Source organism: Fusarium pseudograminearum, chromosome 4, assembly GCF_000303195.2.
Source record: "Fusarium pseudograminearum CS3096 chromosome 4, whole genome shotgun sequence".
Classification (NCBI taxonomy): Eukaryota; Fungi; Ascomycota; class Sordariomycetes; order Hypocreales; family Nectriaceae; genus Fusarium; species Fusarium pseudograminearum.
The window spans coordinates 5,567,748-5,592,368 of NC_031954.1; the positions used below are offsets into that span (position 1 = coordinate 5,567,748).

The 24,621-nt window shown below is 49.0% G+C and overlaps 11 protein-coding genes across 11 annotated transcripts; 5 read left to right on the forward strand and 6 right to left on the reverse strand.

Annotated features, from left to right (window-relative positions):
• Window positions 1-27: 27 nt before the first annotated feature.
• Window positions 28-1,426, reverse strand: FPSE_01041 (uncharacterized protein; the record flags this gene model as incomplete). Its single annotated transcript, XM_009254161.1, has 3 exons — window positions 28-197; window positions 248-962; window positions 1,022-1,426. Coding segments are annotated over 3 exons (1,290 nt in total), but the record flags the coding sequence as incomplete, so codon positions are not given.
• An 836-nt stretch (window positions 1,427-2,262) lies between these two features.
• Window positions 2,263-3,237, forward strand: FPSE_01042 (uncharacterized protein; the record flags this gene model as incomplete). The annotated part of the gene is made up of 1 exon (XM_009254162.1): window positions 2,263-3,237. The coding sequence occupies one exon, from the start codon at window positions 2,263-2,265 to the stop codon at window positions 3,235-3,237; it is 975 nt and encodes a 324-aa protein (XP_009252437.1).
• A 374-nt stretch (window positions 3,238-3,611) lies between these two features.
• FPSE_01043 (uncharacterized protein) lies at window positions 3,612-5,241 on the forward strand (the record flags this gene model as incomplete). Its single annotated transcript, XM_009254163.1, has 2 exons — window positions 3,612-3,679; window positions 3,756-5,241. 2 exons carry the CDS (start codon window positions 3,612-3,614, stop codon window positions 5,239-5,241), a joined length of 1,554 nt encoding a protein of 517 aa, XP_009252438.1.
• Window positions 5,242-5,324: 83 nt separating this feature from the next.
• FPSE_01044 (uncharacterized protein) lies at window positions 5,325-6,502 on the reverse strand (the record flags this gene model as incomplete). The annotated part of the gene is made up of 3 exons (XM_009254164.1): window positions 5,325-6,180; window positions 6,234-6,285; window positions 6,337-6,502. 3 exons carry the CDS (start codon window positions 6,500-6,502, stop codon window positions 5,325-5,327), a joined length of 1,074 nt encoding a protein of 357 aa, XP_009252439.1.
• A 2,310-nt stretch (window positions 6,503-8,812) lies between these two features.
• On the reverse strand, window positions 8,813-10,460 carry FPSE_01045 (uncharacterized protein; the record flags this gene model as incomplete). Its single annotated transcript, XM_009254165.1, has 3 exons — window positions 8,813-9,883; window positions 10,223-10,282; window positions 10,347-10,460. 3 exons carry the CDS (start codon window positions 10,458-10,460, stop codon window positions 8,813-8,815), a joined length of 1,245 nt encoding a protein of 414 aa, XP_009252440.1.
• A 2,896-nt stretch (window positions 10,461-13,356) lies between these two features.
• On the reverse strand, window positions 13,357-14,581 carry FPSE_01046 (uncharacterized protein; the record flags this gene model as incomplete). The annotated part of the gene is made up of 3 exons (XM_009254166.1): window positions 13,357-13,597; window positions 13,737-14,413; window positions 14,468-14,581. 3 exons carry the CDS (start codon window positions 14,579-14,581, stop codon window positions 13,357-13,359), a joined length of 1,032 nt encoding a protein of 343 aa, XP_009252441.1.
• Window positions 14,582-15,376: 795 nt separating this feature from the next.
• On the forward strand, window positions 15,377-17,008 carry FPSE_01047 (uncharacterized protein; the record flags this gene model as incomplete). The annotated part of the gene is made up of 1 exon (XM_009254167.1): window positions 15,377-17,008. The coding sequence occupies one exon, from the start codon at window positions 15,377-15,379 to the stop codon at window positions 17,006-17,008; it is 1,632 nt and encodes a 543-aa protein (XP_009252442.1).
• Window positions 17,009-17,063: 55 nt separating this feature from the next.
• FPSE_01048 (uncharacterized protein) lies at window positions 17,064-17,730 on the reverse strand (the record flags this gene model as incomplete). Its single annotated transcript, XM_009254168.1, has 3 exons — window positions 17,064-17,136; window positions 17,187-17,545; window positions 17,602-17,730. 3 exons carry the CDS (start codon window positions 17,728-17,730, stop codon window positions 17,064-17,066), a joined length of 561 nt encoding a protein of 186 aa, XP_009252443.1.
• A 700-nt stretch (window positions 17,731-18,430) lies between these two features.
• FPSE_01049 (uncharacterized protein) lies at window positions 18,431-21,039 on the forward strand (the record flags this gene model as incomplete). Its single annotated transcript, XM_009254169.1, has 5 exons — window positions 18,431-18,475; window positions 18,792-18,976; window positions 19,026-19,101; window positions 19,153-19,517; window positions 19,569-21,039. The coding sequence occupies 5 exons, from the start codon at window positions 18,431-18,433 to the stop codon at window positions 21,037-21,039; spliced, it is 2,142 nt and encodes a 713-aa protein (XP_009252444.1).
• A 1,956-nt stretch (window positions 21,040-22,995) lies between these two features.
• On the reverse strand, window positions 22,996-23,238 carry FPSE_01050 (uncharacterized protein; the record flags this gene model as incomplete). The annotated part of the gene is made up of 2 exons (XM_009254170.1): window positions 22,996-23,126; window positions 23,229-23,238. 2 exons carry the CDS (start codon window positions 23,236-23,238, stop codon window positions 22,996-22,998), a joined length of 141 nt encoding a protein of 46 aa, XP_009252445.1.
• A 423-nt stretch (window positions 23,239-23,661) lies between these two features.
• FPSE_01051 (uncharacterized protein) lies at window positions 23,662-24,500 on the forward strand (the record flags this gene model as incomplete). The annotated part of the gene is made up of 2 exons (XM_009254171.1): window positions 23,662-24,286; window positions 24,343-24,500. 2 exons carry the CDS (start codon window positions 23,662-23,664, stop codon window positions 24,498-24,500), a joined length of 783 nt encoding a protein of 260 aa, XP_009252446.1.
• Window positions 24,501-24,621: the final 121 nt, after the last annotated feature.

Here is a 24,621-nt window from a genome sequence, read left to right on the forward strand (position 1 = left end):
AAAAAAAAAAAAAAAAAAAGAACGTACCGGTGCCGGATAATCGCATCGGTTGACAAAAACGGTGCCTGCTTCCACCTCCTCGGCCAGCTCGTATCCCTTGTCTGTGTCCTTGGTCCAGATACTGGCTGTCAAACCAAACTCGCTGTCGTTCATGTACTTGATGGCTTCGCTGTCATCCTTAACCTTCATAACAGGGACTGTATCATGGTCAGCAGAGATACTAGTAAAACTTTGTCGGGAAACTTACTAATTGGGGCGAATGACTCCTCAGTCATGACCCGCATGCTGTGGTTGACGCCCGTGAGAAGGGTGGGTTTCACAAAGTTACCCTTGGGAGGAGGGTTGCTGAAAGTCTCGTTTTCGGGAGTCGCGTCCTTGGCACCGTTGTCAATGGCGTCCTTGATATGTTCCTCGGCTGCCTGCTTTGATCGCTTTGAGACGACAGGTCCAATCTGAGTCTCCTTGTTGAATGGATCTCCGAGCTTGTAGCTCTTGAGCACCTTTTGCACAGCCTCGACAAACTGATCGTGGATCTTTTCGTTGACATAAACACGCTCAAGAGAGCAGCAGCTCTGGCCAGAGTTAAAAATAGCACCATCAACAATCTCTGCAGCAGCCCAGTCGATATCGACATCTGATCGGACATAGGCAGGGTCCTTGCCACCCAACTCCAGACCGACATTTACAATGCGGTCAGATGCAGCTTGTTGCACAGCAAGACCTCCAGCCACAGAGCCAGTGAAACAAACCAGTTCGATCTTGGGGTCGCGCACAATGGTCTCCATAACTGTGGGAGAACCGCAGTGGAAGTACTGGCAAACGCCCTCGGGCAAGCCCGCCTCCTTTAGAAGATCGGTGACACGCTCAACAATGGTGGGGGTCTGAGGTGAGGGCTTGAGAATTACACTGCATCCTGCGAGAAGAGCGGGAATAAGAGAGTTAACCAGGATGAGGTAAGGGTACTAGTAACACAGAGTCAGCAAATGGACTTGCGATGCAACAAAGCGAGGCCAGCACTTACGTTCCACGCAAAGATGACGAGAACAGGTCCGACAGGGACCTTGCGGATGAAGCGCTTGAAGCCCTTCTCGGCCTCACCGTCGGTATCCTTAAGGGCCTCGTCACTAATCTTGAGGAGGTATTCACCACGCTTAACGGCTGTGGCGACTTCGCCAGGTGTGTAGGAAATGGGGCGACCCATCTGCACAGTCAACTCCTCACCAAGCTCATCCTTCTTGGCCAAGAGACCGTCGAGGAACTTGCGAACAATGGCTTGACGCTCCTTCAAAGTTGTCTTGCGGTAGTTCTGGAAAGCCTCAGCGGCGACCTTGGGAAGAGACTCAAGGTCAGCAGCAGAGGCGCCATTCCTGGTGAGGATGGCCTCGTTTGTGTTTGGGGAGATTGTGGTGATTGTTTCGACAGACATGATGGCGTTTATGTGTGTGAAGTACTCAAGTAAGAGTGAGATGAATGAAAGGAAAGAGCAGAGTTGACCAAGTTAGTATATATCTTTGTAGTTGGCCACTTTGGAGGTTGGAAGTGGAGCATATGAGTTGGAGGTCATGAGTAAACCTATCTCAGTCAAGGTAACATCTCCCATGACGGCGGTTGGCGGCTCGCGGCTCGCGGTGTTGCCCCACGTTGATTAATCCTAGGTCCAGCGCATTTGATGTACCGACCTCGGCGGTCTCATGAAAGCAAACCCCGCTATGATATGATACGACATGATAGTATATCATTTGAGATTGATAGTATAGAGTAGATAAGTCATGAGATTGATTGGAAATGAGCCAGTCGCCGACTTGATTAAATTCACGGTTCTTCACTCAAGGGTAGTTGGGAGGCAGATAGCTGAGGGCGAATGAAAGATCAAAACCAATTCACTGCATAGCTTTGAACTATATTAATCATTGATCTGAGGTTAATTTATGATACATATGTGATTGCATTCATAAAGACATGAACAACAACATCTTAAATGTATATAGCACCTATCTACGGGGGTAGAGTTGTCATGAAGCTCTTACAGATTCCCCTCGAAACTTTCTTATCAGTGACGTCGATGGCTACCCCTCCAAGTCACATGACCCGATACTCCAATTCGACAGAACTTAACTGACCCCTGCAGTCTGAGCAAGGGATCGCGAAAAGTCTTATCTTATCAGCGAACTACTTTTTTTCTACACTTGCTTCTCCAGCCTCGTATAGGGAGACTCCAATCCCTACTCAATAGCTGCCATACAATCGCAAACGTTACTCGATATGGCGCCCGAAACCAAGAACGATTTCCTAGAAATCGCCGACAGTGATGCGGATAGCGATGTCGGCTACAATTCCGAAGAAGATGATATGCAAAAGGGTGGTCGCGGCGCCAAGCGACGGAAAGTCGAGTCCGACGACGAAGACGACTTAGGAAGCGACATTGGCGGCGATGGAAGCGACGACGAAGACGAGGCGATTGAGAAGGACTCAAAGAAGATACAAGAGGAAGACAAGAAGGAAGATCAGCCCGAAAAGCCAAAGCGCAAATCAAAAGACACTACATCAACAGAACTGCCCGACGTTACAAGGACCTTGACAAAGAAGAACCTCGTCGCATCCGAAGCCGCTATCAAGAAGTCAGGCGTTGTCTACCTCTCTCGCATACCTCCCTTCATGAAGCCAGCCAAGCTGCGATCTCTCCTCGAACCCTACGGCACCATCAACCGCATCTTCCTCGCTCCCGAGGACCCAGCCTCGCACGCCCGCCGTGTTCGCGCCGGTGGCAACAAGAAGCGCTCCTATACCGAGGGTTGGGTCGAGTTTACCAAGAAGAAGGATGCCAAGGCCGTCTGCGATCTTCTCAACGCGCGCACCATTGGCGGCAAGAAGGGCAGCTACTACCACGATGATTTATGGAACCTACTATACCTCAAGGGCTTCAAGTGGCACAACCTCACAGAGCAAATTGCCGCCGAGAACGCAGAGCGCTCCAGCCGCATGAGAGCCGAAATCAGCAAGTCGACAAAGGAGAACAAGGAGTTTGTCAGGAACGTGGAGAAGGCAAAGATGCTAGACGGCATGGCGGTCAAGGCCAAGGCCAAGAAGAGGAAGGCAGAGACCCATACAGAGGGTCAGGAGGACGAGTCGGTGCGACAGGTCAAGCGCTCGTTCAAGCAAGTTCCTCTTGCAAGGAAGAAGATGGATGGAGAAGATCAACCAGCCGAGGTGACGAGGGTATTAAGCAAGATTTTCTAATTTCATACAAGCCACACAGTTTTGTCACTTTTACCTTATTGTCTATAATGCCTGATTTCGTCAAAAAACCTTGGATTTGTCGGGGAATAGAATAAAATATCCATATAAAACATGATGGCCTATCCAATGATCTGCATGATCAGATCTCATTCGAGCCAAGTGAGGTGGACCCTGAACTTTATGACTGCAGCACTTGCATTTTCCAAAATTTGCCCCGCGCCTGCCAAAAAAGATTCTGCCCGATAAGCTGCTTATCAACCAGCGGCGTTACAATTTCTCCCACTATTACTTGGTTTCCCAAAGAGTCACTGAGCATCGTCCAATTTCAACCCAAAACAACACCATCAATTTCACACAAGACATCGTTGCCCAGCATGTCGATGGATTTGGATGACCAGCCTATCTCTATAGCCCCTGCCACTCAGCAGACGGGTGCCGCAACGTGAGTCTTGATCTTCTAGCAAACACCCCGCACTCGTCGTCTTGGGCGCAAATGCTAATCCATATCCCTTTTTCAGTATTCTCTGCTGCAACTGTGGTGCCCCGATCGACGGAACCGCATCAACTGGCGCTCTCTGCTATGACTGCATCAAACTCACTGTCGATATCTCCCAGGGCGTCCAGCGAGAGGCGACCCTCAACTTCTGCCGAGACTGCGACCGATGGCTCATGCCCCCCACCAGCTGGATTGTCGCCTCTCCCGAATCCCGCGAACTGTTGGCCCTGTGCCTTAAGAAACTTCGAGGTCTAAATAAAGTCCGTATTGTCGACGCTAGTTTCATTTGGACCGAGCCTCACTCGCGAAGAATCAGGGTTAAGATCACCATCCAAGATGAAGTCCAGGATGGCATGCTGCTCCAGCAGACTTTCGAGGTCATTTATGTCGTTGCGTACCAACAGTGCCCTGAGTGTGCCAAGTCATACACTGCCAACGTTTGGCGAGCTGCTGTCCAGGTCCGCCAAAAGGTCCTCCACAAGCGAACTTTCCTGTTCCTCGAACAACTCATTATGAAGCACGGTGCCCATAAGGATACCCTTAACATCAGAGAAGCTAAGGATGGTATCGACTTTTTCTTCTCACAAAGGAACCAGGCCGAGAAGTTTATCGACTTCCTCAACTCCGTGGTGCCTGTCAAGACCAAGGCCTCCCAGGAGCTGATTTCTCAAGATGTCCACACTTCCAAGGCGTCATTCAAGTTCACATACTCGGCCGAGTTGGTGCCTATATGTAAGGACGACTTGGTTGCTTTGCCCATCAAGATGGCTAAGCAGTCCGGCAACATCTCCCCTCTCCTCCTCTGCCACAAGATCGGTACTTCCGTCTACCTGTTGGATCCCCAGACCCTCCAGACTTGTGATATCAGTGCGCCAATCTACTGGCGAGCCCCCTTTTTGTCTCTGACCGATACCCGTGAGCTCGTTGAGTTCGTTGTCATGGACATTGAGACCACAGGAACACAGAAGGGCAAGTGGACACTTGCCGAAGCCACAGTTGCTCGAGCTTCTGACCTCGGTGTCAACGACCGAACGTACTTCACAAGGACTCATATGGGCCGACTTCTCCAGCCTGGTGACTCCGCTATGGGTTACCTCCTGGCTGGCACCGTCTTCAACAACACCGAATACGAGGCGATCGAGAACTCCAACACATACTCGTCAACAATTCCTGACGTGATACTAATCAAGAAGCACTACCCTGGTCGCAGAAAGAACCGCAAGAGAAACTGGCAGCTCAAGCGCATGAACAAGGACGAGGGTGAGCTTCTTCCTAAGAAGGCAGACCAAGAACGCATGGATCAAGAGTACGAGCAGTTCTTGAGAGATGTCGAGGAAGACGAGGAGCTCCGTGCTACGCTTGCCCTGTACAAGGCCCAGAAGCGGGCCGAGGAAGAGATGAGCGTCGCCGAAACCGAGGAAGATGACGAGGCTCCTCATGTTGACATGGAGGAGTTACTGGACGACTTTGATGAGCTTACAGTGCAGGACCGGCCAATGGAAGATTAGGACTCACGAATAAAAGCATTGATTTGATTTCCAAAGGAATGCATGTGTTAATTATGAGACTGGGGATCCTTGTGAAAGTGTACCTATATGAATGAGGGAATCTCGTCGAGTGAGTGTTTGGCAGGCGTTTTGTCCTCCGTTCTGCGGCCTAACCCCTTTGATTTACGGCGGTCAGACATTCGTTTCGTGATTCCAAAAATGTCATCATCGTCTATGTCTTCGTGAATATCGTCACGCTTAATTGTACCACGCGTGCTATCTCCTGGTACCGTTGTTGGCCGTCTGATGCTGGAACCTGATCGTGAGGTTTTGTTTATAGTCGTGCTCGTTCGGGGTGTACTAAACGCTGGCCGTGGTGCTGAGCGCGACGCAGCTGGACTCGAAGTGTGAGATGAGCGCGCTGCTTTCGTCACAGGCTCGCGTGAAGGCGTAGCAAGGTCCAAATCATCTCCGCCATCCGTCTCATCGTCATCCGCCAGAGGAAGTTGCCTCTTCTTTCCTGATCCAGGCTTCGTGATCTGTCTCATCCTTACCGGAGTGATCTTTTGTGAACCGAACCCAGCAGAAGCTCTTGTTTTGGCTGCATCGGCCAGACCTGCTGATATCCACTTGTGCTCCTTCCTTGGACTTTCCATAAGACCCTGTAAGCTTGACCCGGCAAAAGACGTGTCCTTTTCGTTGGAAGAGTCAGCGAGAAGTTTGCGCTGCTTGGATACACGGCGCCCGCTCTCCTGACGTTGCCGTGCAAGGAGAGTAGGCGGGCCAACGATGGGGCGCTCTATCTCGCGAATAGTATCCGCGTTCTGGTGCTTAGCCAGGTTCTTTAAGCGGTCATATTCTGCGCGATGAAGATGAACGGTGAATTGATGAGCCATGTTGAGAAATTCGTCTTCAACCATGCGATAGCGATCATCGTGGTCGAGACCTGGTCTCATGAACCTGGGGGTTTGGTCAGCTAGTGATTTAGTTTGGAAGGGAGTAGTAAGACGGACCTTTCTGGTGGCGGCTCTGGGGGAGGTGATGTTGATGGACTGCGCGCGCTATCTAGAACAGAATGAGTATATATGAGGTTGTGATGAGCATGAGATACCATACCTTCTGAATCGATAACGCGGTCATGACGCGGTTTCTTTCTAAATGCTGAAGGGCTGTCGATGGTAGGATTCGATACTGTCAGGCGCGGACTTTCAGATTTTATAGATGCTTTATTATCAGGGCTTGATTGGGCCGGTGAAGTCTTCCATGGTAGTTTTCTCCCCATGGCTGATGGTGCATTGATGGTTAGATAAGTTGTGTCAACGCACCTGGATGGTGGTTGAAGTTGGTGGGGTCGACCTTCTTAGGCTGCTGTGCTGAGCTAAAAAGTGTCAGTGAGGTCTATAAACTCACATAATGGGAAGACGAAGCAAATGATCTTGACAATTCATAGATTATAGAGTCAAATATATAATTTGAATTAACTAACATCAATTTATGATTTTATAAGTCTCATTTTATCTGTAGTATGCTACTGTAAGTGTGATTATGAGCTCTCATGATGAGTTTGACTAAACCCAAGAATATTCCAAGACGAAACTGTCATACTCTGTAAACTTGAGGGTGATAAGATCAGTAGTATAGCATCAAATACGTACTGTTACATATAGAGAATATCTGCAGTAGATGCAGCCAGTTCAGAATTAGCTATAGACTCAGTCTGTTAACAGAATACCTGGCGAGAGTTTCACCAAGGCCGCTGTGTCAGTCTTTTTCCTAACTTGAGATTATCTGTAGCTAACTGAAATAAGAACGATACAGCCTTGTAAAAGATAGCAAGTTAGTATGTCTCCCATAGAGTAACGCCGAGCCAAGCAAGAATTCCTTATCTTTCTGTATAATTGAAGTGGTCTTGGAGAGTACTGTCATTGTCGAATCGCCTTCAAGACCCAGCCTACTCGACCAAAGCTCCATCTTCCTTATCTTGCCGCGCCAGATCACAAGCGATCATATCTCGGGTAAATATAGATCAGAGCTAATGAGCTGGACAGTCTCGCTCAGCCCTTACTAGCAACAAGCTATGGCCAGATGAAAAATAACAGTCAGTCATGTGCTCTCTCCGTCTGTCTTATGCTACTACCTACTCCACGACCACTCCACATGATGCTCGAGAGGCATTCGTAAAGTACAGCCTCAATTACGAAACCAACGTCCGTTCTCCAGATTCCACTGTCCCTTCTCATTACCCCATAGTTTCGTTCGATTTCTCCAGACTGGAGTCCATCCCCCGGCATCGGAGAAGTCTCGCCCAAGTTTCCTCAAAGTACCTCTCACCGACCCGCCACGGTGGATACGCCATTGTGTAATAGCCCAAGGAAACACTAAATAGTTTTTTCTTGTCCTTCCCATTGTTGCAAGTAATTCAATTCAAAATAATTAAATTCATGATAGTCGGACTTTGTCGGGACAGGGTATGGATCCTGTCCTGTAAAGGTGCCTGGCAAATGACATAACGATAACTAAACTGTACAGGAAAACAGCAAATGGTAAACAAGGAGGAAGTTTATAACGTCAAATCCACCGTTTTTTGCCAGTCACTAGACCTCGCTACCATTTCTATATCCACCGTAAAAGAAGAAAAAAACCTCCCTTTACGCCGGAGTCCACCGTGTCGTATCTCGTTTGTACCTTTTGATGGTATCGTAGAGCAAGATTCTTGTGTACACGCCCCCCCTGGTCCCCAGACAAGCGAGCGGCTCCCATGCGGGGGAAAATAGGTAAATAAAAAATTGCGGAGGTGGGCTTGCTCCAGAAAAAGGGAGAGAGGGGGAAAAAAAGAACGATGACTGCTTCGTTCTTTTCCCCAGATAGGAGTTAGACAACAGCCGCCAGGGGAGTGCGTGGCAGGGCCAAGACCGAGGCCAAACCCCGCCTCCACGGTAAATCGGAATCTTGATACCGCGTCGGCGATAGCAACATCGAAACCGCGGTAGCAGTTCACAGCAATAGTAGACAAGTTGAACAAGAAACTCTCCCGAGACCGCGAAATTTCCCCGAATATTTGTCGCTAAAGTCCCACCCAACCTCTTCTTCCGCTTTTGGTTACCTTTACAGCAAAAAATGTGCTTTTACCTAATGAAGCAGGAACCGCCTGTCAGCCCAAGGTAGTTCAAGGTGAGAGGCGGGCCAATCGCAGTCTTGGATCGTGGGCCTCAAGGTGTTCATCCTGCTGTACAGGTACCTTGCTGTATCTGCGGGTAAAAGCTCTGGCGTATGCCAAGAGTACACCCTTGCTATTGTCCTGCACATGTGAATCTACAGAACAATTCATATCTTCTGTTTCACTAGATTGTCCTCACACAAGGTATACAAAACACGACAGCCAAATAATTGTATGTAGCAAATGCAGTCAAGGTATATTAGAAGCTGTCAACAGCATGCTAAAACAAGGATCGTCCAATGCTTTTTGCAGAGACCCGGTCATGATAGGTGTAGTAATAATAAACATCTCCAAACGCCGATTCTTTCCAGGGTCTTGTAGGTAATTGACCACTTTCATGAGCTCGTACACAATCCCAGCCATTCGAAAGTCTATCTAAGCAGCGTCACGAACAACCTTGTCAACAGCCTTGGCAAAGTACTCAACGTTGTTATCGTTGAGACCTGCCATGCTGATACGACCGTTCTTGGTCATGTAGACGTGGAATTCTTCTCGAAGCTGAAGTACTTGCTTCTCGCTCAAGCCAGTAAAGCTGAACATGCCGATCTGGTCGGTGATGTGGTTCCAGGTACCAGGGGTCTCGAGCTCCTCAAGCTTGGCTCGGAGGACGTCGCGCATGCTGATGATGCGGCCAGACATGGTGCGCAGGTTCTCCTCCCACTCAGCAAAGAGGTCGCGATCGTTAAGAACAGTGCTGACGATACGGGCACCGTACAGAGGAGGGTTGGAGATCTCCGATCGCTGGAGGATGGCCAATTGAGAGCCAATGCGAGTGATTGTGTTTGAAGCCTCAGGAGCGGGAGATGTGACGGCGTGGAAGCAACCGGCACGCTCTCCGTAGAGACCAAAGTTCTTGGCGAAACTCTGGGCAACAACAAGCTCAAAGCCCTGGTCGACAAAGTAGCGGATGGCCCATGCATCCTTGACAAGATCGCCAGAGGCAAATCCTTGGTAGGCGGTGTCGAAGAAGGGGAAGTGGTTCTTCTCCTTCATGATTGAAGCAATCTCAGTCCACTGATCTTGCGTAGGGTCGACACCAGTAGGGTTGTGTGCGCATGCATGAAGCACAAAGACGGAACCCTCGGGAGCGGATTTCAGAGTCTTCTTGAAACCTTCGAAGTCGAGACCCTTAGTCTCCTTGTGGAAGTATGGGTATGTGTCGATCGACATGCCAACATTCTTGAAGATCTGGTGGTGGTTTGCCCATGTGGGATTTGAGAGGTAGACAGTCTGGTTGCCCTGGTAGAACTTGGCAAGGAAAAGAGCTCCCAAGTGCACGGCACCGGTACCAGAGATTGTCTGTAGTGTTGTTGAGCGCTTGTCTTGGATGGCAGAAGAATCGGGGCCAAAGACTAGCTCGGCAGCCTTGGATGTGAAGCTGGCAATACCCGCGATTGGGGCGTACTCGTGGTTGAGCTCAGGGTCGTTTCGGAGGATCTCATCAGCCTACGACAGACGTGGGGTTAGCTCAAATTCCAGGACGAAAGGCATGATCAAAGTCGTGGCGGCGGGGCAGATGGGTTGGGGCAAGCTGTGACGCAGGTTTGCGTAAGAAGGATCCAGATGGCGCATTGTGAAGAGATGATCCCATGACACAAAATTCGCAGAACGGAAAAGGCACGAGCAGGCCGAGTCCGCAGAGGAACCATCACACATACAGGACAACATCTAGAAGTATAACGTGTGTATGTGGCAGGGGAATGTGTTGGGTAAATGGGAGAAAGGCCATGTCATGAAGCGGAAGCAGACAATAATATGTAAGATTGGTTGGCGCAAGATTCATACCTTCTTGACGACGGGCAACACCCAGGGCTTTGCATTCTCATCTCTGTATGCGCCGATACCCTAATAAGAAACCAGAGGTTAGCAGCTCTTCATAACGAAAAAATAGATAATGGGCTAGACTTACAAGATCAATCTTGTTGGAGCTGTCATCAGCCTTGTACTCTCGTGCAAGGCCAAAGAGAGGATCTTCGGGTGCCTGGGGCACGACTTCGGCAGGGAAATTTGTAGTAGAAACCATTTTGGGCGAGATGTGATGGACGATGGAGTTAAGACGAGAAATGGAGGAAGGCGAAGAAGGAACTGGCGGCGTTTTATCACTCGAGCTTGAGCTTGAGATGCTCAGAGACCGAGTCTGACTCTGGCCTTGACGGGGTGTGTTGAGTGACTGTGTCATAGTGGGCTGCGGCCCTGAGGGATTGTCGATTAGGGGGGTAGGAAGAGGAAGAGAGGGGGGCTTGGGGGTCTTGGAGCGGTCCGATGGCCTGGCTCTAGTGGAACTAGGGGGCGTGTGTCTTGTTGTGGAAGTTGAGTTTTGCGGGTGAGTTAAGGTGAATTGAGGTGAGAGACTCGAGACTTCCTTTGAACCTATCGGCCTGAACCCCTGCGGGAGTGTGCGTCTTTGGGGTAAACAGAAAAGGTACCTAACAGCAACTTTGATCAGTAAGTTACGGTCCGCCGCAAGTCATGTTTGATTGACATGGAAGAAACAGTGAAAAGCCTGTTTTAAGATAATAATAGAAAGGTGGGAATGTGCTGCGAATTGTTTGTCGCAAAGCCGCCTCATTTTTTGTTTCTGGTCTGGGAATGGACAATTGCCCGTGTAAGATGCCAGGCACTTTCTTTCCCCAGAGCCCAACGGTCTTTTTCCGTGCTATATTCTGTTCCTTATCTCCAGAGGTCAAAGAGACTCGGAACATGGTCCGGCTGGATTCCTCACAAGTAAAGATCCATGAATATCCACTCCAAAGGCCATATGTTGCGTAAACCATATTCTGGCCTGATGCAATTGGCCATGTCCCTAGCATTCAATGCACGCGGGCAAATCAGGCGCCGTTCTTCCGGACCACTGGAGCTCGGGGGAAAGGGCGCGCGCCCGGTGCCAAACAGGCCTGGAGAACAGAGGTAGAAGGTACCTGGGCTACCTGGGTGTAGGTGGGCTCACCTCACCTCATTGAGTTGAGCGGTGGGCTTTGCCTGTGCTTGTGCTTGTTGATGCCATCGTTGCATGGGACAACACAGGACTTGCTTGTGCTCTTGTGCTTGTGTTTGAGGGGGTGCAGGTACTGCTTGTTGACTGAGACTCGAGCTCAAATCAACCCAACAGGGACAGGCCCAACGGACCAAGGGCAGCAGCATAGAGGAAACTTCCTCCTGCGTTTTACTTTGAGAAGATTCAAAACTTACCTCGCAAATAGCTGCCGTTCTTATATGATCTTTGGCAGTCCTATAATAAATATACTTGAACAGGCCCTATTGTCTGCAAATAGAGCTTTTGTGGTGTAGATAGGTACGGATCGTGAGTGAGCTTGAAAATAGGCAATGATAACCGCCTTGTGATAATCGAACTTGTTGGCGCAGAACGAAGCGAGCAGTCGATAGAGAGTTCGTGCACGCCAGATAGATACTGGTTACAGACAATGGTGAAACCGTTGAAGATAGAGTCGTCAGTTTAAAGACAAAGGTATTTACAGTTGCTACATTTCCCTCTATCAAGTTTGCGACAAATCTTTATCTTTTATGTCTGACCCATTACCGAAAATGGCCCGCGAGCTTGTGAAAAAAAGCTTGTGAAGCTCCATCTGGGCTATCACGTCAATGTTGAACTCTCATTATCCATTGCCCACCTTGGTACACCTCGGCTCCTTGCTTGATCCAACGTCACGCGCTGGCCGGCTACAGTAGGTGCTGGCCGGTCATTTTCACCTTTCACCGAGGTATGTACCTTTTCGTAACAGAATTCCAAGTTCTTATGCTTTACCTTGGCATGGTTCCAAGACTGGCGAGCTGACGTAGTGTTTCGTCGGTTCGTAATTGATCCCATGTCCAGTTCCACGGCGAATCAACTTTTGAAACTGAGAACAGACACCAGTTGTGGTGTGATGTGTGGTCCCTCTGATCAGTTGGGTTTTTGAATCTGATCTACATCTCATATCATGCCACAAATATCTTTAATAGCTGCCCGTTCAGGTACCGTGAAATCACATACCATGTACCGTAACGTAACTTTTTAGATCCAGTCTCTTTCTAATCTACATTTCGAATTCTCTCTAGTTCTTCCCCAAACCCCCCTCCCCTCCCTACCGTGACTCCAATAGATCCAATCTTAAAGATACTTGCCCCATTCCCCAGAAAAAAGAAGAACCCAAACCAATTCTTCCAGACCCTTTCGATTCACTTCCCCTGTACGCCCCCATTGTAGGATACATGCATCGTGTCTTTAGCCCCGTCACGGGGAACTAAAAAATCTTAGACAAACATCACGGGGCCTCAGAATGCACGGTTGGGTAATAATAGCTGGCCCACCTCCGAATTCGCCCGCCGAGAAGACGTAACATTATGGATTTGATTTGTCGTATGACAATCATGGTTCAGCCAAGATGGATCGTATTCCATGGATGCGATACTCATCTCCCTTTGAATCTACATCCTAATCTCAAATCTGAGAATTTAGCTCTGGGCCCGTTTCAGCCGTCTGTATAACTGGGCGTCGAGCGTTCTCACATCGTATGTCTTTATAGTATCGAATGTTTAATCTGATCCGCCCTGACGGTACAGCTCAAGGCTGAACAACCATGTGCATGAAATGTCACAATCGAGGTTGTAAGTGTGAGATAATACTTGGTTTATATTCTAGGATAATGGGCACATACACAAACAATTTGTTTGTCCATTTTAGATCACAACGGATACTGATACAGAACCTCTCACCTCGTTCCTCTGCCTTTCCTTCTCTCACTGCCCTGCCTATAAGACGTTGTGGCACGCGAACTATGCTCTAAGAGTACCTAGGTAGCCATAGATACCATTTGCTAGCCTCTTTTACTCTTGAATTGAAGGTGTACATTGCCTTGTTTAATCGATCGACCTACATAGTCGTTTCGCTCTAAAAAATACACCCTCTTCTTAGCATTGCCTCAGAATATAAGATCCCAAACGACCAGAAACGCGCAAAGTCCACCTGCTGCGAAGAAAGTATACTTGGCTGGACTAGCCCGTTGCGTCGCCTTTTTGAGTTCCTTATTACCACCACCAACGTTTTCTGTTGTCGAAAATGAGTCTGACACTAGTTGCTCGATATGAGCTGATTGTGTTGCGAGATTGTTTACAAGCAGCGATTGTAGCTCGGATATCTCTAGTAATGACTTCTCAGCCGTCCTGTGAAGCAAGGGTTAGTTCACAATTTTTCCAAGACAGTTTATTTCCCCATGGGGTGGGAGTTGCGCTTGGAGCTCTAGTGCACAAACAATCCAGCAAGGGTGTATGGATTGACATCGAAAGATGCATAGATACGTACCTGACTTTGTCCAAGCTACTCTCGAAATGCTTCATCATATCTTGGTTCCCTTCCTCAAACATCTGAATCTGCTCTTCTGTGAGACCCTGGCTCGGGAACTGCCCGTCGTCGGACATAGGGATCTGCCCTGCAGGTGCTGTTTGCGAAAGCCTTCGGGCAGAAGGAGGAAATTCTGCAAAGTCTCCAGCGATACCAGCTCTTGAAAGCATGCTGCGGCTCTTTTCCATCTCTCGCATCAGTCGTGCTTCCATCATGTCCTGTTGCGTTCGGCAGCATGATTCTAGCCGTTGCCGTAAGAACCAGAGAATGCCATCTCGGTGGATGCCTACATCTCGCGCTTTGGCATCTGCTTCCTCATGCTCCTTTGTTTTGCTACTAACCATGCCACCAGAAGCCCAAGAACCCAAAGCGCCTAGACCTCCCACATATTTCTTTCGAATCATAGCAGTCTCGGTTTCCTGCCGTAACTGCTCGGCCTCGTCAAGAGCTCGAATGCCAGCATTCAGTTCTCGAATCATCTGTTTCGCATTGGCATCGACTTCTTCTCTGTCTCGATCCGAGAGTACACGGGATTGACCTTGTGCGGCTCGGCTATTCGTCTTTCGTGGTTGCGCGGTCGAGAGGTAGGCTTGTCTAACATCTTGGAGTTCTCGATGGAGGCTGGTAATGTGCGAATTCTACGAAAGCTGATTAGCTTGGAGAGCGCGTCGCAATGGATGTAAAGCACTGACAATCCGATACGCCTCTTTCAGAAAACCATCTATAGCATCCAGGCTGACACGTTTTTTCGTTTCCGGCGCATTGCGCTCCCTGAGGAGCTCGTTGAAGGTGACTGTGATATTCATGGTGTCCAATGCGAATCGATATTAAGATAGGAGAGTCGCCGCATAAAAGGTCAAGAAGTATAAAGGTTCAACTACAGTAAGTGGTAGTATCACCCTGAAGTTTTGCGTGTTTGCTTTGCTTAGCAAACGGTCATACTCAATGTGAGGATTAAAGGTTGTAGACACCATGGCTGTATAGCTCTGAGCTCTGACGCACATTGACAAGCCACATGGCTTAGTCATCTCGTGGAGGTCGAATACCGAACGGTCAATTTTTTGCCTTCCATGTTTATGATGCAACCTATTTAATCTTGTATTTCTAATAATGGCAAATTACGACCCAAAGATATTGGCATCCGCTTGTTTCTCCACTTGGTAAAATCTTCCATCGAGACGATTCCTGCTCATACTTTACAGCTTCAGGCTGTTTACTTTGTATTTCACTCTGGCTTTGACTTGAGGCAGTTGATCTGCTACCGGTGGTGATGCCATATATATCCAGGTCCTGAACGTTCTAATTCTCGGTTGACGAAAGATAGACATAGTTTGCCAACGCCCCGGCCTGACCGTTCCTATTCAATATGAATCCGATTGCGGACCGGACCGGGGCTCGGTATGAAGTGGGGATCGTCGGGTCCGTGAGTCCAGATTCGGCCGGTTTCACGGAAATAGAAATCTCGAAATGTCGGGAATAATGATCTATGGAGAACGTTCTCCGATTCCGCGGGTAGATCAAGGATTAAAAGACTTGACTGCCACTTCTTTTTATTTTCCACGTCATGATTGTTGTTGTCTCTTTATCCTTCCTCAGCAAAGATGGCCGAGAAAGACGAAAACCGGCCCTCACCCGACCACTCGGGCTCTCACAGACACGATCTCGACACTATCAGCATACAGAGCAGCCTATCTGACGCTCCAACAGCTCGAGATACAACTCCTGAAAAGCTTGGCGAATCTATGAACAATGGAATATCGACTCAAGCTGACGAAGGGGTTATGGGTGACCCTGAGAACATGACGAGAGTCTCCAGCGGACCAGCATACAGTACTTTCTCTAAAAACACCAAAAGAAGGATCTTGGCCTTGGTCACTGCCGCTAGTTTCGTCTCTCCCATGACTGCCAACATCTATTTCCCTGCGCTGAACCCAATTGCCGACGACCTGAACATCTCCATTTCACTCATCAACCTCACCTTGACATCTTATATGATCTTCCAGGGGCTATCCCCTACCATGTTTGGTGATTTTGGTGATATGGCAGGACGTCGGCCAGCTTACATCGTCGCCTTTTCTATCTACATAGGCGCCAACATCGGGCTGGCCCTGCAGCGGAACTTTGTTGCACTCTTGATCTTACGGTGTGTCCAAAGCGCTGGCAGTAGTGGCACCCTGGCTCTCGGTTACGCCGTTGTGGCCGACATCTCATCAACAGGCGAGAGAGGAAAATACATGGGAATTGTTGGAGCAGGAATCAATATCGGCCCTGCTCTTGGCCCCTTGCTTGGAGGTATATTGAGTCAATACCTAGGATGGCCTGCCATCTTTTGGTTTTGCGCCATCTTCTCTGCTACCTGGATGATCCCTTTCATTCTCTCCGCCCCCGAGACATGCCGCAACGTCGTCGGAAACGGGTCAATAGCGCCTCAGAAATGGAATAGGACACTGCTCGACATCTACAGCCATAGAGGGGATGTTCCAGACCAAAATGTCCCGAAACGAAAGCTCAAGTTTCCAAACCCCCTGAAGACGTTGTATATCGTCTTCGATAAGGAAATGGCCATTATTCTATGCATTAATGCAATCATCTATGTGGCTTTCATCCTGACGGCGGCGACCTTGTCGACGCTTTTCAAAGAGATTTATGGGTACAATGACCTTCAGGTTGGTCTTTGCTATCTGCCCTATGGTTTTGGTTGTGCCTTTGCTGTTGTTGCTCAAGGGCGGGTCTTGGACTGGAACTATCGACGAATTGCGAAAGCGATTGGTTTTACTATCGACAGAAAGCGCGGAAACGACCTGGCCAAATTCCCAATCGAAACAGCGCGAATCCAAGCTATATATCCCATACTACTTGCTGGCATTGTCACACTTATCGGGTACGGCTGGGCTCTGCAAGTCGAGACTAGCGTTGCTGTTCCACTTGTTCTAGTATTCCTCATTGGCATGTTCGTACCAACGTCTTTCAGTGTCCTCAACACTCTAATTGTCGATCTAAACCCCAATGCACCCGCTACAGCAACTGCTGCCAATAATCTTGTACGTTGCATGTTTGGAGCTGCGTCTACTGCGGCTATTGATCATATGATCGAGGGAATGGGAAGAGGTTGGTGCTTCACATTCCTTGCGTTACTTAACCTAGCTATGATTCCACTCCTGAGACTCGTCGATAAAAGAGGTATGGGGTGGAGAGCCGCAAAAGCCAAGCGAGAAGCATTGAAGGCAACATAAAAGTGTTTGAGTTCATATAGTTATCTGGTCATTTTATCGTATTAATAGTTATTACTTATAGAGCTGCAACAGCATGTTCCAAAGGTTCTCTCTGCACCTCCCACATAAGCCAGTCGGATCGTGTTGTTCTATTGTTGTTAGTTCTATCAAGTTGGTGTATGGAGTTAGATATACTTACGGTAGCAAGCCCATGGCATTGATCTTCCAAATTCCCACGCCCAGTGCAACAAGCTGGCAGACGATGTACACAAATTTGACCTGCAGCAGCTGGGATGAAAGAGACTGAGATGACTGAAAACGTTCAAATGCCTGGTTCGTGTTCATGAGACCCATCAGAGGGTTCTTGAAAGCCATGAAAACCATCATGATACTGAAGATCTGGAGTGAGTTGCCCGACATGTACATCATGATGGCGGTCATGGGCAGACCCTTAACGGGAGCCAGTGCGACTTCCCAAGCCTTCTTGAGCTTTAGGGTATCCATCTCTTCGACAGTCGGGGGCTTTCGTGGCTGGACTTTGGCGGCATCCTTGTTCTTCTGTATATCGCATTAGTCGCCTAGACTATTTGATCGCGCGATCAGACCGTGCTGACCTTGGAGTTGGTGACGGCTGTTCCGGAGCTGTAGCCTGGGGGATCCTGAATGCCAGACTGTTTAGCCTTGGCTGCGGGGGCGTGCTCGAGTTGGGAAACCCAAAGGGGGGAGTTGTGGGAGGCGGCCATGTTGTATCACTTCGGAGTCCGTATATTCGCGATTGTTCGAGTTATCGTTGATTGAGCGCAAAGGCAAATGCGATGTAGAACACAGCTCGAGGAGGCGACGTTGACGTTGGTTGATTGGATTAGGTTGATGATTGGCTGGTCCACATGTGCTGTGGCCTTTGACATGTGGCGTAATTGTGGCAGCTGTAATTTCGGGTTAATTGCAACGCTCTATCTTATCAGCACCTTTTTGGCTTACATTACTCGGGGGTCTCAAGATCCCCTTTCCACTCCCCGACGACGCCGGTTCTCGAAGCGAAACGACCCAAGTACGACCTCGGCAGACGTCGCAAACCGTTCTCGAGAAATACAGCGCGTTCCTCGTTTCTTCGAATCTCAGAGCAGCCCCGTAGCGATAACGAACGATCGAGAAAAGACACCACATCCCTAGCGACCTCCAACTGTACCTACCGTACCTACTGTAGGCATTGGCCTACATGTGACCATCCCCTCCCATTTACCATCCGCCATCCACCCTCTACAACTGTTTACGCTGGGCAACGCAGCCCGCCCAATTAGGTTGGGAGTATCAGACGATTTTACAGTTACGAATCTTGGAATAGCTCAGAAGTGAGGGGCCTGTTCTGGAATAGGGCCACCATCCCGTTCAAGGTTACCGAAACTCGTTCCGTCGCATTATTTGGAATACAAGTACAACACCATGTCGAGCGCCGCCGGTGGAGGGGACTCCAAATTGTTTGCTCGAGTAAGCCTTCCTGTTCTTCTATCATGTCTCAGCCTCGTAGGACCCGAGGTCTTATAAGTTCTTGATCTTCCACTACACTACACCGAAACTACTTTCTGGTCTCTGCTGGTTGTCCACGTCTGCTTTTGCGCGGACTTTGATGTTGTCAAAGGTGGTTTTTTTTTTTTTTTGCATTTTAATTGAGTTTCCGCCTCAATGTCAATATCAATAGTCCGCTGCGTAGCGACGCGAACGATACGATACCATGTCCGCTATGTTCCTTGCATACATGCCCCCCAAGTCGATTTATGATGGCCCGAGACTAAATAACAAACAGGGCAAAGTTGCTGAGCTGCGTCTCGAGCTAAACAGTGGAGGAAAGAAAGATAAGAATTATGCGGGCAAGAAGATCGCACTCAAGAAGATTGTCGCAAACATGACTATGAGCAATAACGACATGGTGGCCTTGTTCCCTGACATTATTGGGTGCATGGGAATCCAGAGTCTGGAAATCAAGAAGATGTAAGACAGTTGGCTTCACCAAATCTGCTTCGTTGCTAATTTATAACAGGTGCTTCTTGTTTCTGGTCAACTACGCTAGGATGAGGCCTGAGATTGCTGTAAACGCAATCCCTGTTTTGCAACATGTGAGTTCGCCCCATTTCCGTCAGCGGCAGCATTGGCTAACATCAACATAGGACATGGAAGATCACAATCCTTTGGTGCGAGCGTTGGCTCTCAGGACAATGTCTTATATCCATGTTAGAGAATTCGTCGAAGCTACTGTACCAATAGTCAAGCACATGCTGAAAGATGGCGACCCTTATGTGCGAAAAACGGCTGCATTCTGCGTAGCGAAGCTCTACGACCACGATCGAAACATGGTAGAGAGCTCCGACCTCATTGATCGACTGAACTCACTTCTAAGGGATGATAATCCTACCGTTGTTGCGAGTGCCCTGGCTGGTCTAATGGATATCTGGGAGCGCAGCGATGCCATCAAACTCACCATTGACTATAGCAATGCTTCCAAAATGGTGGCTATCCTTCCCGACTGTTCCGAGTAAGACAAGCCACATTATTCACGGGACTATCGCTAATCTTGTGTCAACAGATGGGGTCAGACATATATTCTAGAGGCTCTCATGTCCTATGTACCACAAGAATCCGGAGAGGCGGTACTCCTGGCAGAGCGGATATCACCACGATTGTCGCATTCTAATTCGTCTGTCGTGTTGACCTGCATTCGGGTGATTCTGTATCTGATGAACTATATTGCCGATCAGAAGCAGATCTCGGCCTTGTGCAGAAAGCTCTCACCACCTCTTGTCACACTTCTCGCAAAGGGTCCCGAAGTACAATACCTTGCCCTCCGAAACGCTTTGTTGATTCTTCAGCGACGACCAGAAGTGCTACGAAACGATATCCGCGTCTTTTTCTGCAAATACAATGATCCCATCTACGTCAAGGTCACAAAGCTGGAGCTCATCTTCATGCTTGCTACAGAGGATAATATTGATGAGGTATTGACGGAACTGCGAGAGTATGCTACTGAAATCGACGTTCACTTTGTGCGCAAGGCGGTGCGCGCCATTGGTAAGCTGGCGATCAAGATTGAACCAGCGGCACGACGGTGCATCAACCTACTTCTCGAGCTTGTGGCTACCAAGATCACATACATCGTGCAGGAAGCCACGGTTGTCATCCGAAACATCTTCCGAAAATACCCCAACCAATACGAATCCATCATCAGCACCTTGTGCGAGCATCTCGATTCTTTGGATGAGCCTGAGGCCAAGGCAGCTATGGTTTGGGTCATTGGTCAGTATGCAGACCGAATAGAGAACAGCGATGCTTTGTTGGAAGACTTCCTATACTCATTTGCGGAGGAGCCTGTCGAGGTCCAGCTTGCTTTGCTCACTGCCACGGTAAAGCTCTTCATTCAGCGACCTACCAAGGGACAGGAGTTGGTCCCGAAGGTGCTGAAGTGGGCGACGGAGGAGACCGACAACCCTGATCTTCGAGATAGAGCTTATATGTACTGGCGTCTCTTGTCGACAGACATGAATGCAGCCAGACAAATCGTCATGGGAGAAAAACCAGCTATCACAGCCGAGTCGGAGAGACTCGACTCGGCTACATTAGAGGAGATGTGCCTGAACGTGGGAACACTAGCGACAGTCTATCTGAAGCCGGTGCAGACTGTCTTTAGATCTGCCCGACCACGCAAACTACAAGACTCTCCGGCGTTGCAGAAGCAAAATCTTCTTGTTGCCGGAGACAGCCAGAAGAGCATCAGCATGTTTGGTAACGCTGGAGCAACGACGGATATCGACCTAAGGAGCCGAAACCCAATGTCGGGTGATGGTCAAGGGAACATCGCACAGGCAGTCAGTGACGCGGATGCCTACTTCTCAGGCATTGGAACGCAGCAGATGACGCCGATGCATGGTGATCAAGGAGACGATGTCTTTGGAGGAGGTAATGGCCACTCGACAGGATACGTGGTGAGCGCGCATGCTCCTCAAGCCGTTCTTCAGCCAACGCAGGGTGCTGGTAGCAACGGTGATTTGTTAATGCTATAAGCGATATCTGTATATACTAGTAATGGGAAATATAGTTGAAGACCAGGCAGTTACGAGTAACTTGAGGAGAGGCCGTTTTGTATGTATGTTAGTTCATTGAGACGCACCCTAGTCGATGTAACACCCAAACTGTCTGTTATTAATGTCTCCCCATTTCCCCATCTCAAGAGCATTCTCGACTTTGAGACAATGGACCCGCGGGGGGTTCCCCGGAGAGCGGCGTGGGCTACATTCGGTTTGGCTTGGGAACCTTAATTCAGATACCAGCTGGGGCGAAGCACATTAGAGTCATCGAGTCGAATGTCAGATGTATCTATCCAAAGCTACCGAGAGGTCACATTTGACTGGGGTGGTTTATAGGGCAAAGTCTCGAATACCAGGTTGAGCTAGATCCAGGCTTGGCTGCTGGGTCTGGATCTGTCTGGTCTGTGTAAAGAGTAGAGAAAAGACAGGGGGTAAAGTGAGAGGCAAACAGAATTGATGCTTGATACTTGAGCGAATCCAGCCCTCGTAAATATCTAGATAGCCTGAAGTCAGCCAGAATGGGCTTTTTGTTTTTGGCAGTGTTCGAGTGTCCTTTCGATGAGCTGGCGAATATTCATGCAAGTGAGCGAGTCGGCTTTCCCATTCAATGCGGACCATACACAACGCGGGCTTCTTGACCGTTTCGAGTATCTTACATGTGTTGCCGAATAAAGGGAACTTTCGTTGACTTCAGGGACCACCTCGAGTTTACAGGTCTTGAGGGTGCATGAAAGTCCAGGACCCCTACATGCGTATGTTGAGTCTGTCGGATTTTAAGGGCACAAAGACACCAATTAGTTTCCTGTTGGACATGACATTTCATGTAAGCTCGAACAGTGTTAGCACCAAGTTCAAGGGCCAGGCAAGATGTTATGTGCATGCAAGTGAGATTCAAGAGTGAATACAATGAGCGAGCCTTTATCATTTCAAGACCTTCACCATGGGTACTTCACCTGCATTGACCAAGAATAATATTTGAAAAATGCCCATCGAAACAATGTGCAAGTCGAATCTCTCATTGACACAAAAGATGGTGGTGAACTCGATGGCGCTGCTTTGCGCCTGGGGCTAAGCAAGCGGCGCAGCAGCGGCGGCTACAGTGGGCCGCAACCTTCTGTTTTTTAGTGGCTTCCACCCAGGTGGGCTACCTGCCCGAGTAGGAACCCGCTGTAAGTTCCATCGTTGTTACCTTCCGTTTTGCCAGCGAACTTAACCGAACGGAAAGCACCTGCCCCGACGTTGGCCCTGCATTTACCAGATCGATTCTGATAGGTATCGTGGGAGACGAAATAAACCAGTTACTTTATTATTGTTAGGGTAGGCCAGGATGGTCGTTCATTTGTTTCCAACTTTCTTATTAGCCCAGGTCCCAAGTTTTCTGCCACCTTCTTAACTCATTATCGTTGGATCTTACAGCAAGACCAAACCTTCCTTGGCTCGACACAGAGCCTTTCTACCTGTTGATATTGGTCAAGTCAACATTTCTGACGATTGTTTTCCATACCTATTCACGATAGAAATTCCTCAATCAAGTCTGCTGTCTGCTCTGATTCATCTTTTCTATCGATCAATATTTAGTCCAATTCATTTACTGCTTGACTCGTTCATCTGATTCATTGATCGTGTGAGTGCCAAGCAGTAGACGGATCACGGCGACCTGTATTTATTAGTGTCGTCACCTCCCACCTGGAACTTACCGTGTTCAGCTATCTTGGCTTTTTGCTTTCTCTGATTCAAGATTTTTCGTCAGCAAACACTCTCTAACGGCTTTCTCATCACTATCTCCATGTGCCTGGAAACTCGGCATCGTTGAATTGATCGACAAGACTATCAGCAAGCGGCGCGGCCCCTGCCCTTCACTGTCTCGTCATTGTCACTTTATTGTTTTCCAAACCTGAACACCAAGGGAGCCGCCTGGCCCGGCCACTCCAGTCAAGCCAAGCGCCCCCTCTCCCCTCGTTCCCTGTCAGGCAAAGCGTTGAGCGACTCCAGGTTCCACGCTGTAGCCGCTGGCCGACTGGGCTTCTTGGCTGCTTTGTTCTGCTTTGTCTTGCACTGCTTGTCTGTTCGATTCCTTGATAGACAGTTTGCTTACCGTTTGGCTTGCTTGGCTCACCCATGGTAGACGACTTGCTCACTGCTCTTCAATCAACCCCAGCACTTACAGTGATTCATTACTGCAACGTACCGCAAGCTATGCTACCCCTGCTGTCGCGCTGTGCTTAATGTCTGAGCGTTTTATCTTAGTGGACAAGACTCCGGCCATTCACTGCCCCACCCCCGGCCTTACGGTCCCCCGGCCTGGGCGATCCATCCTTACTACCATCGTCCCAGTGAACTTGACGTCTTTCACTTTTACTCCCGATACCTAGCAACGCTACGGATACTGACCACATTCATCCACATCGCTATCCACATCCACATCCGCATCCTTTATCCGCCATCTTCGACTTTCGATCGCGAACCTAACCCCCGAATCGCATTATCCACCCAAGAATCACTCGTTTACGTTTCATTTACCGTCGCGTTCTTGCGTCCATTGCGTGGTGTGACCTCAAATCATATCCATAATCGCGCCTCTATCACCCTTCATCCAGTATGTCGGCTCCAGCGGACTCCACCATGAGCGGTGGTAACGCTGCGCCAGTTGAAACTTCGCGGCTCGAACAGCCTAACGATGCTGTAGCCATGGAAAACATTACCAAGCCCTCCGAGCAGAAGCCTGCCGATCACGAGCGCGAGTCTGCCGATGAGACGAGCGCAGCTGAGCCAACACCCCCGACCAACGTGCCAGCACCATCCGAGACCACCGATCAACCAACTACCGCAGCACCAGCTTCACCAAAGGGCAAGGAAAAGGAGACGGCACCTCCACCCCCGACCAAGCAAGACTCGAACCTGGGTATAGGACCTGCCGTAGATGATATTCGCGAGATCTCAGGGGGCTCTTCAGATGGACCCGTCTGTACTATTACACTTCTCCTTACTTCAGGAAGCCGACATCCGTACAAGATTGACGCCAAATACTTGAGCCGGAGGAACGTGGACATTCCAGATCAGACAGAGGGCGGCCTTCCGGACCCGTTTAGTATCAGCATTTACACCCTCAAGGAATTAATATTGAGAGAATGGAGGAGTGATTGGGAAGCCAAGCCCAACAGTCCTAGCAGCATCAGACTGATTCATTTTGGAAAACTATTAGACGATAAGGAACAGTTGAAGAGTAAGGCACACCGTGAATCTGAGACATTATGTTCTCATTTGCTGACCGCCAAACAGAATACCAGCTTTCAACTGAGAGCCCCAACGTGGTGCACATGAGCATTCGGCCGCAAGACCTTGATGAGGAGGAGCCTAAGAGTGGAAGCAAGAATCTTTCATCAGGTAGTGGCGACGGCCAACGTTCCCGAGGTGGAGGCTGCTGCGTCGTCTTGTAACGAGCGACAGCCCTTATGGGATCTAGCCATTGTCGAGCTGATAAAGTTCGATTATTGTTCTCACCGGAAGAAACTCACTATTGCTTTGTTCATCCTCTCCTGGTTGCTGTAGGTTGAAGAG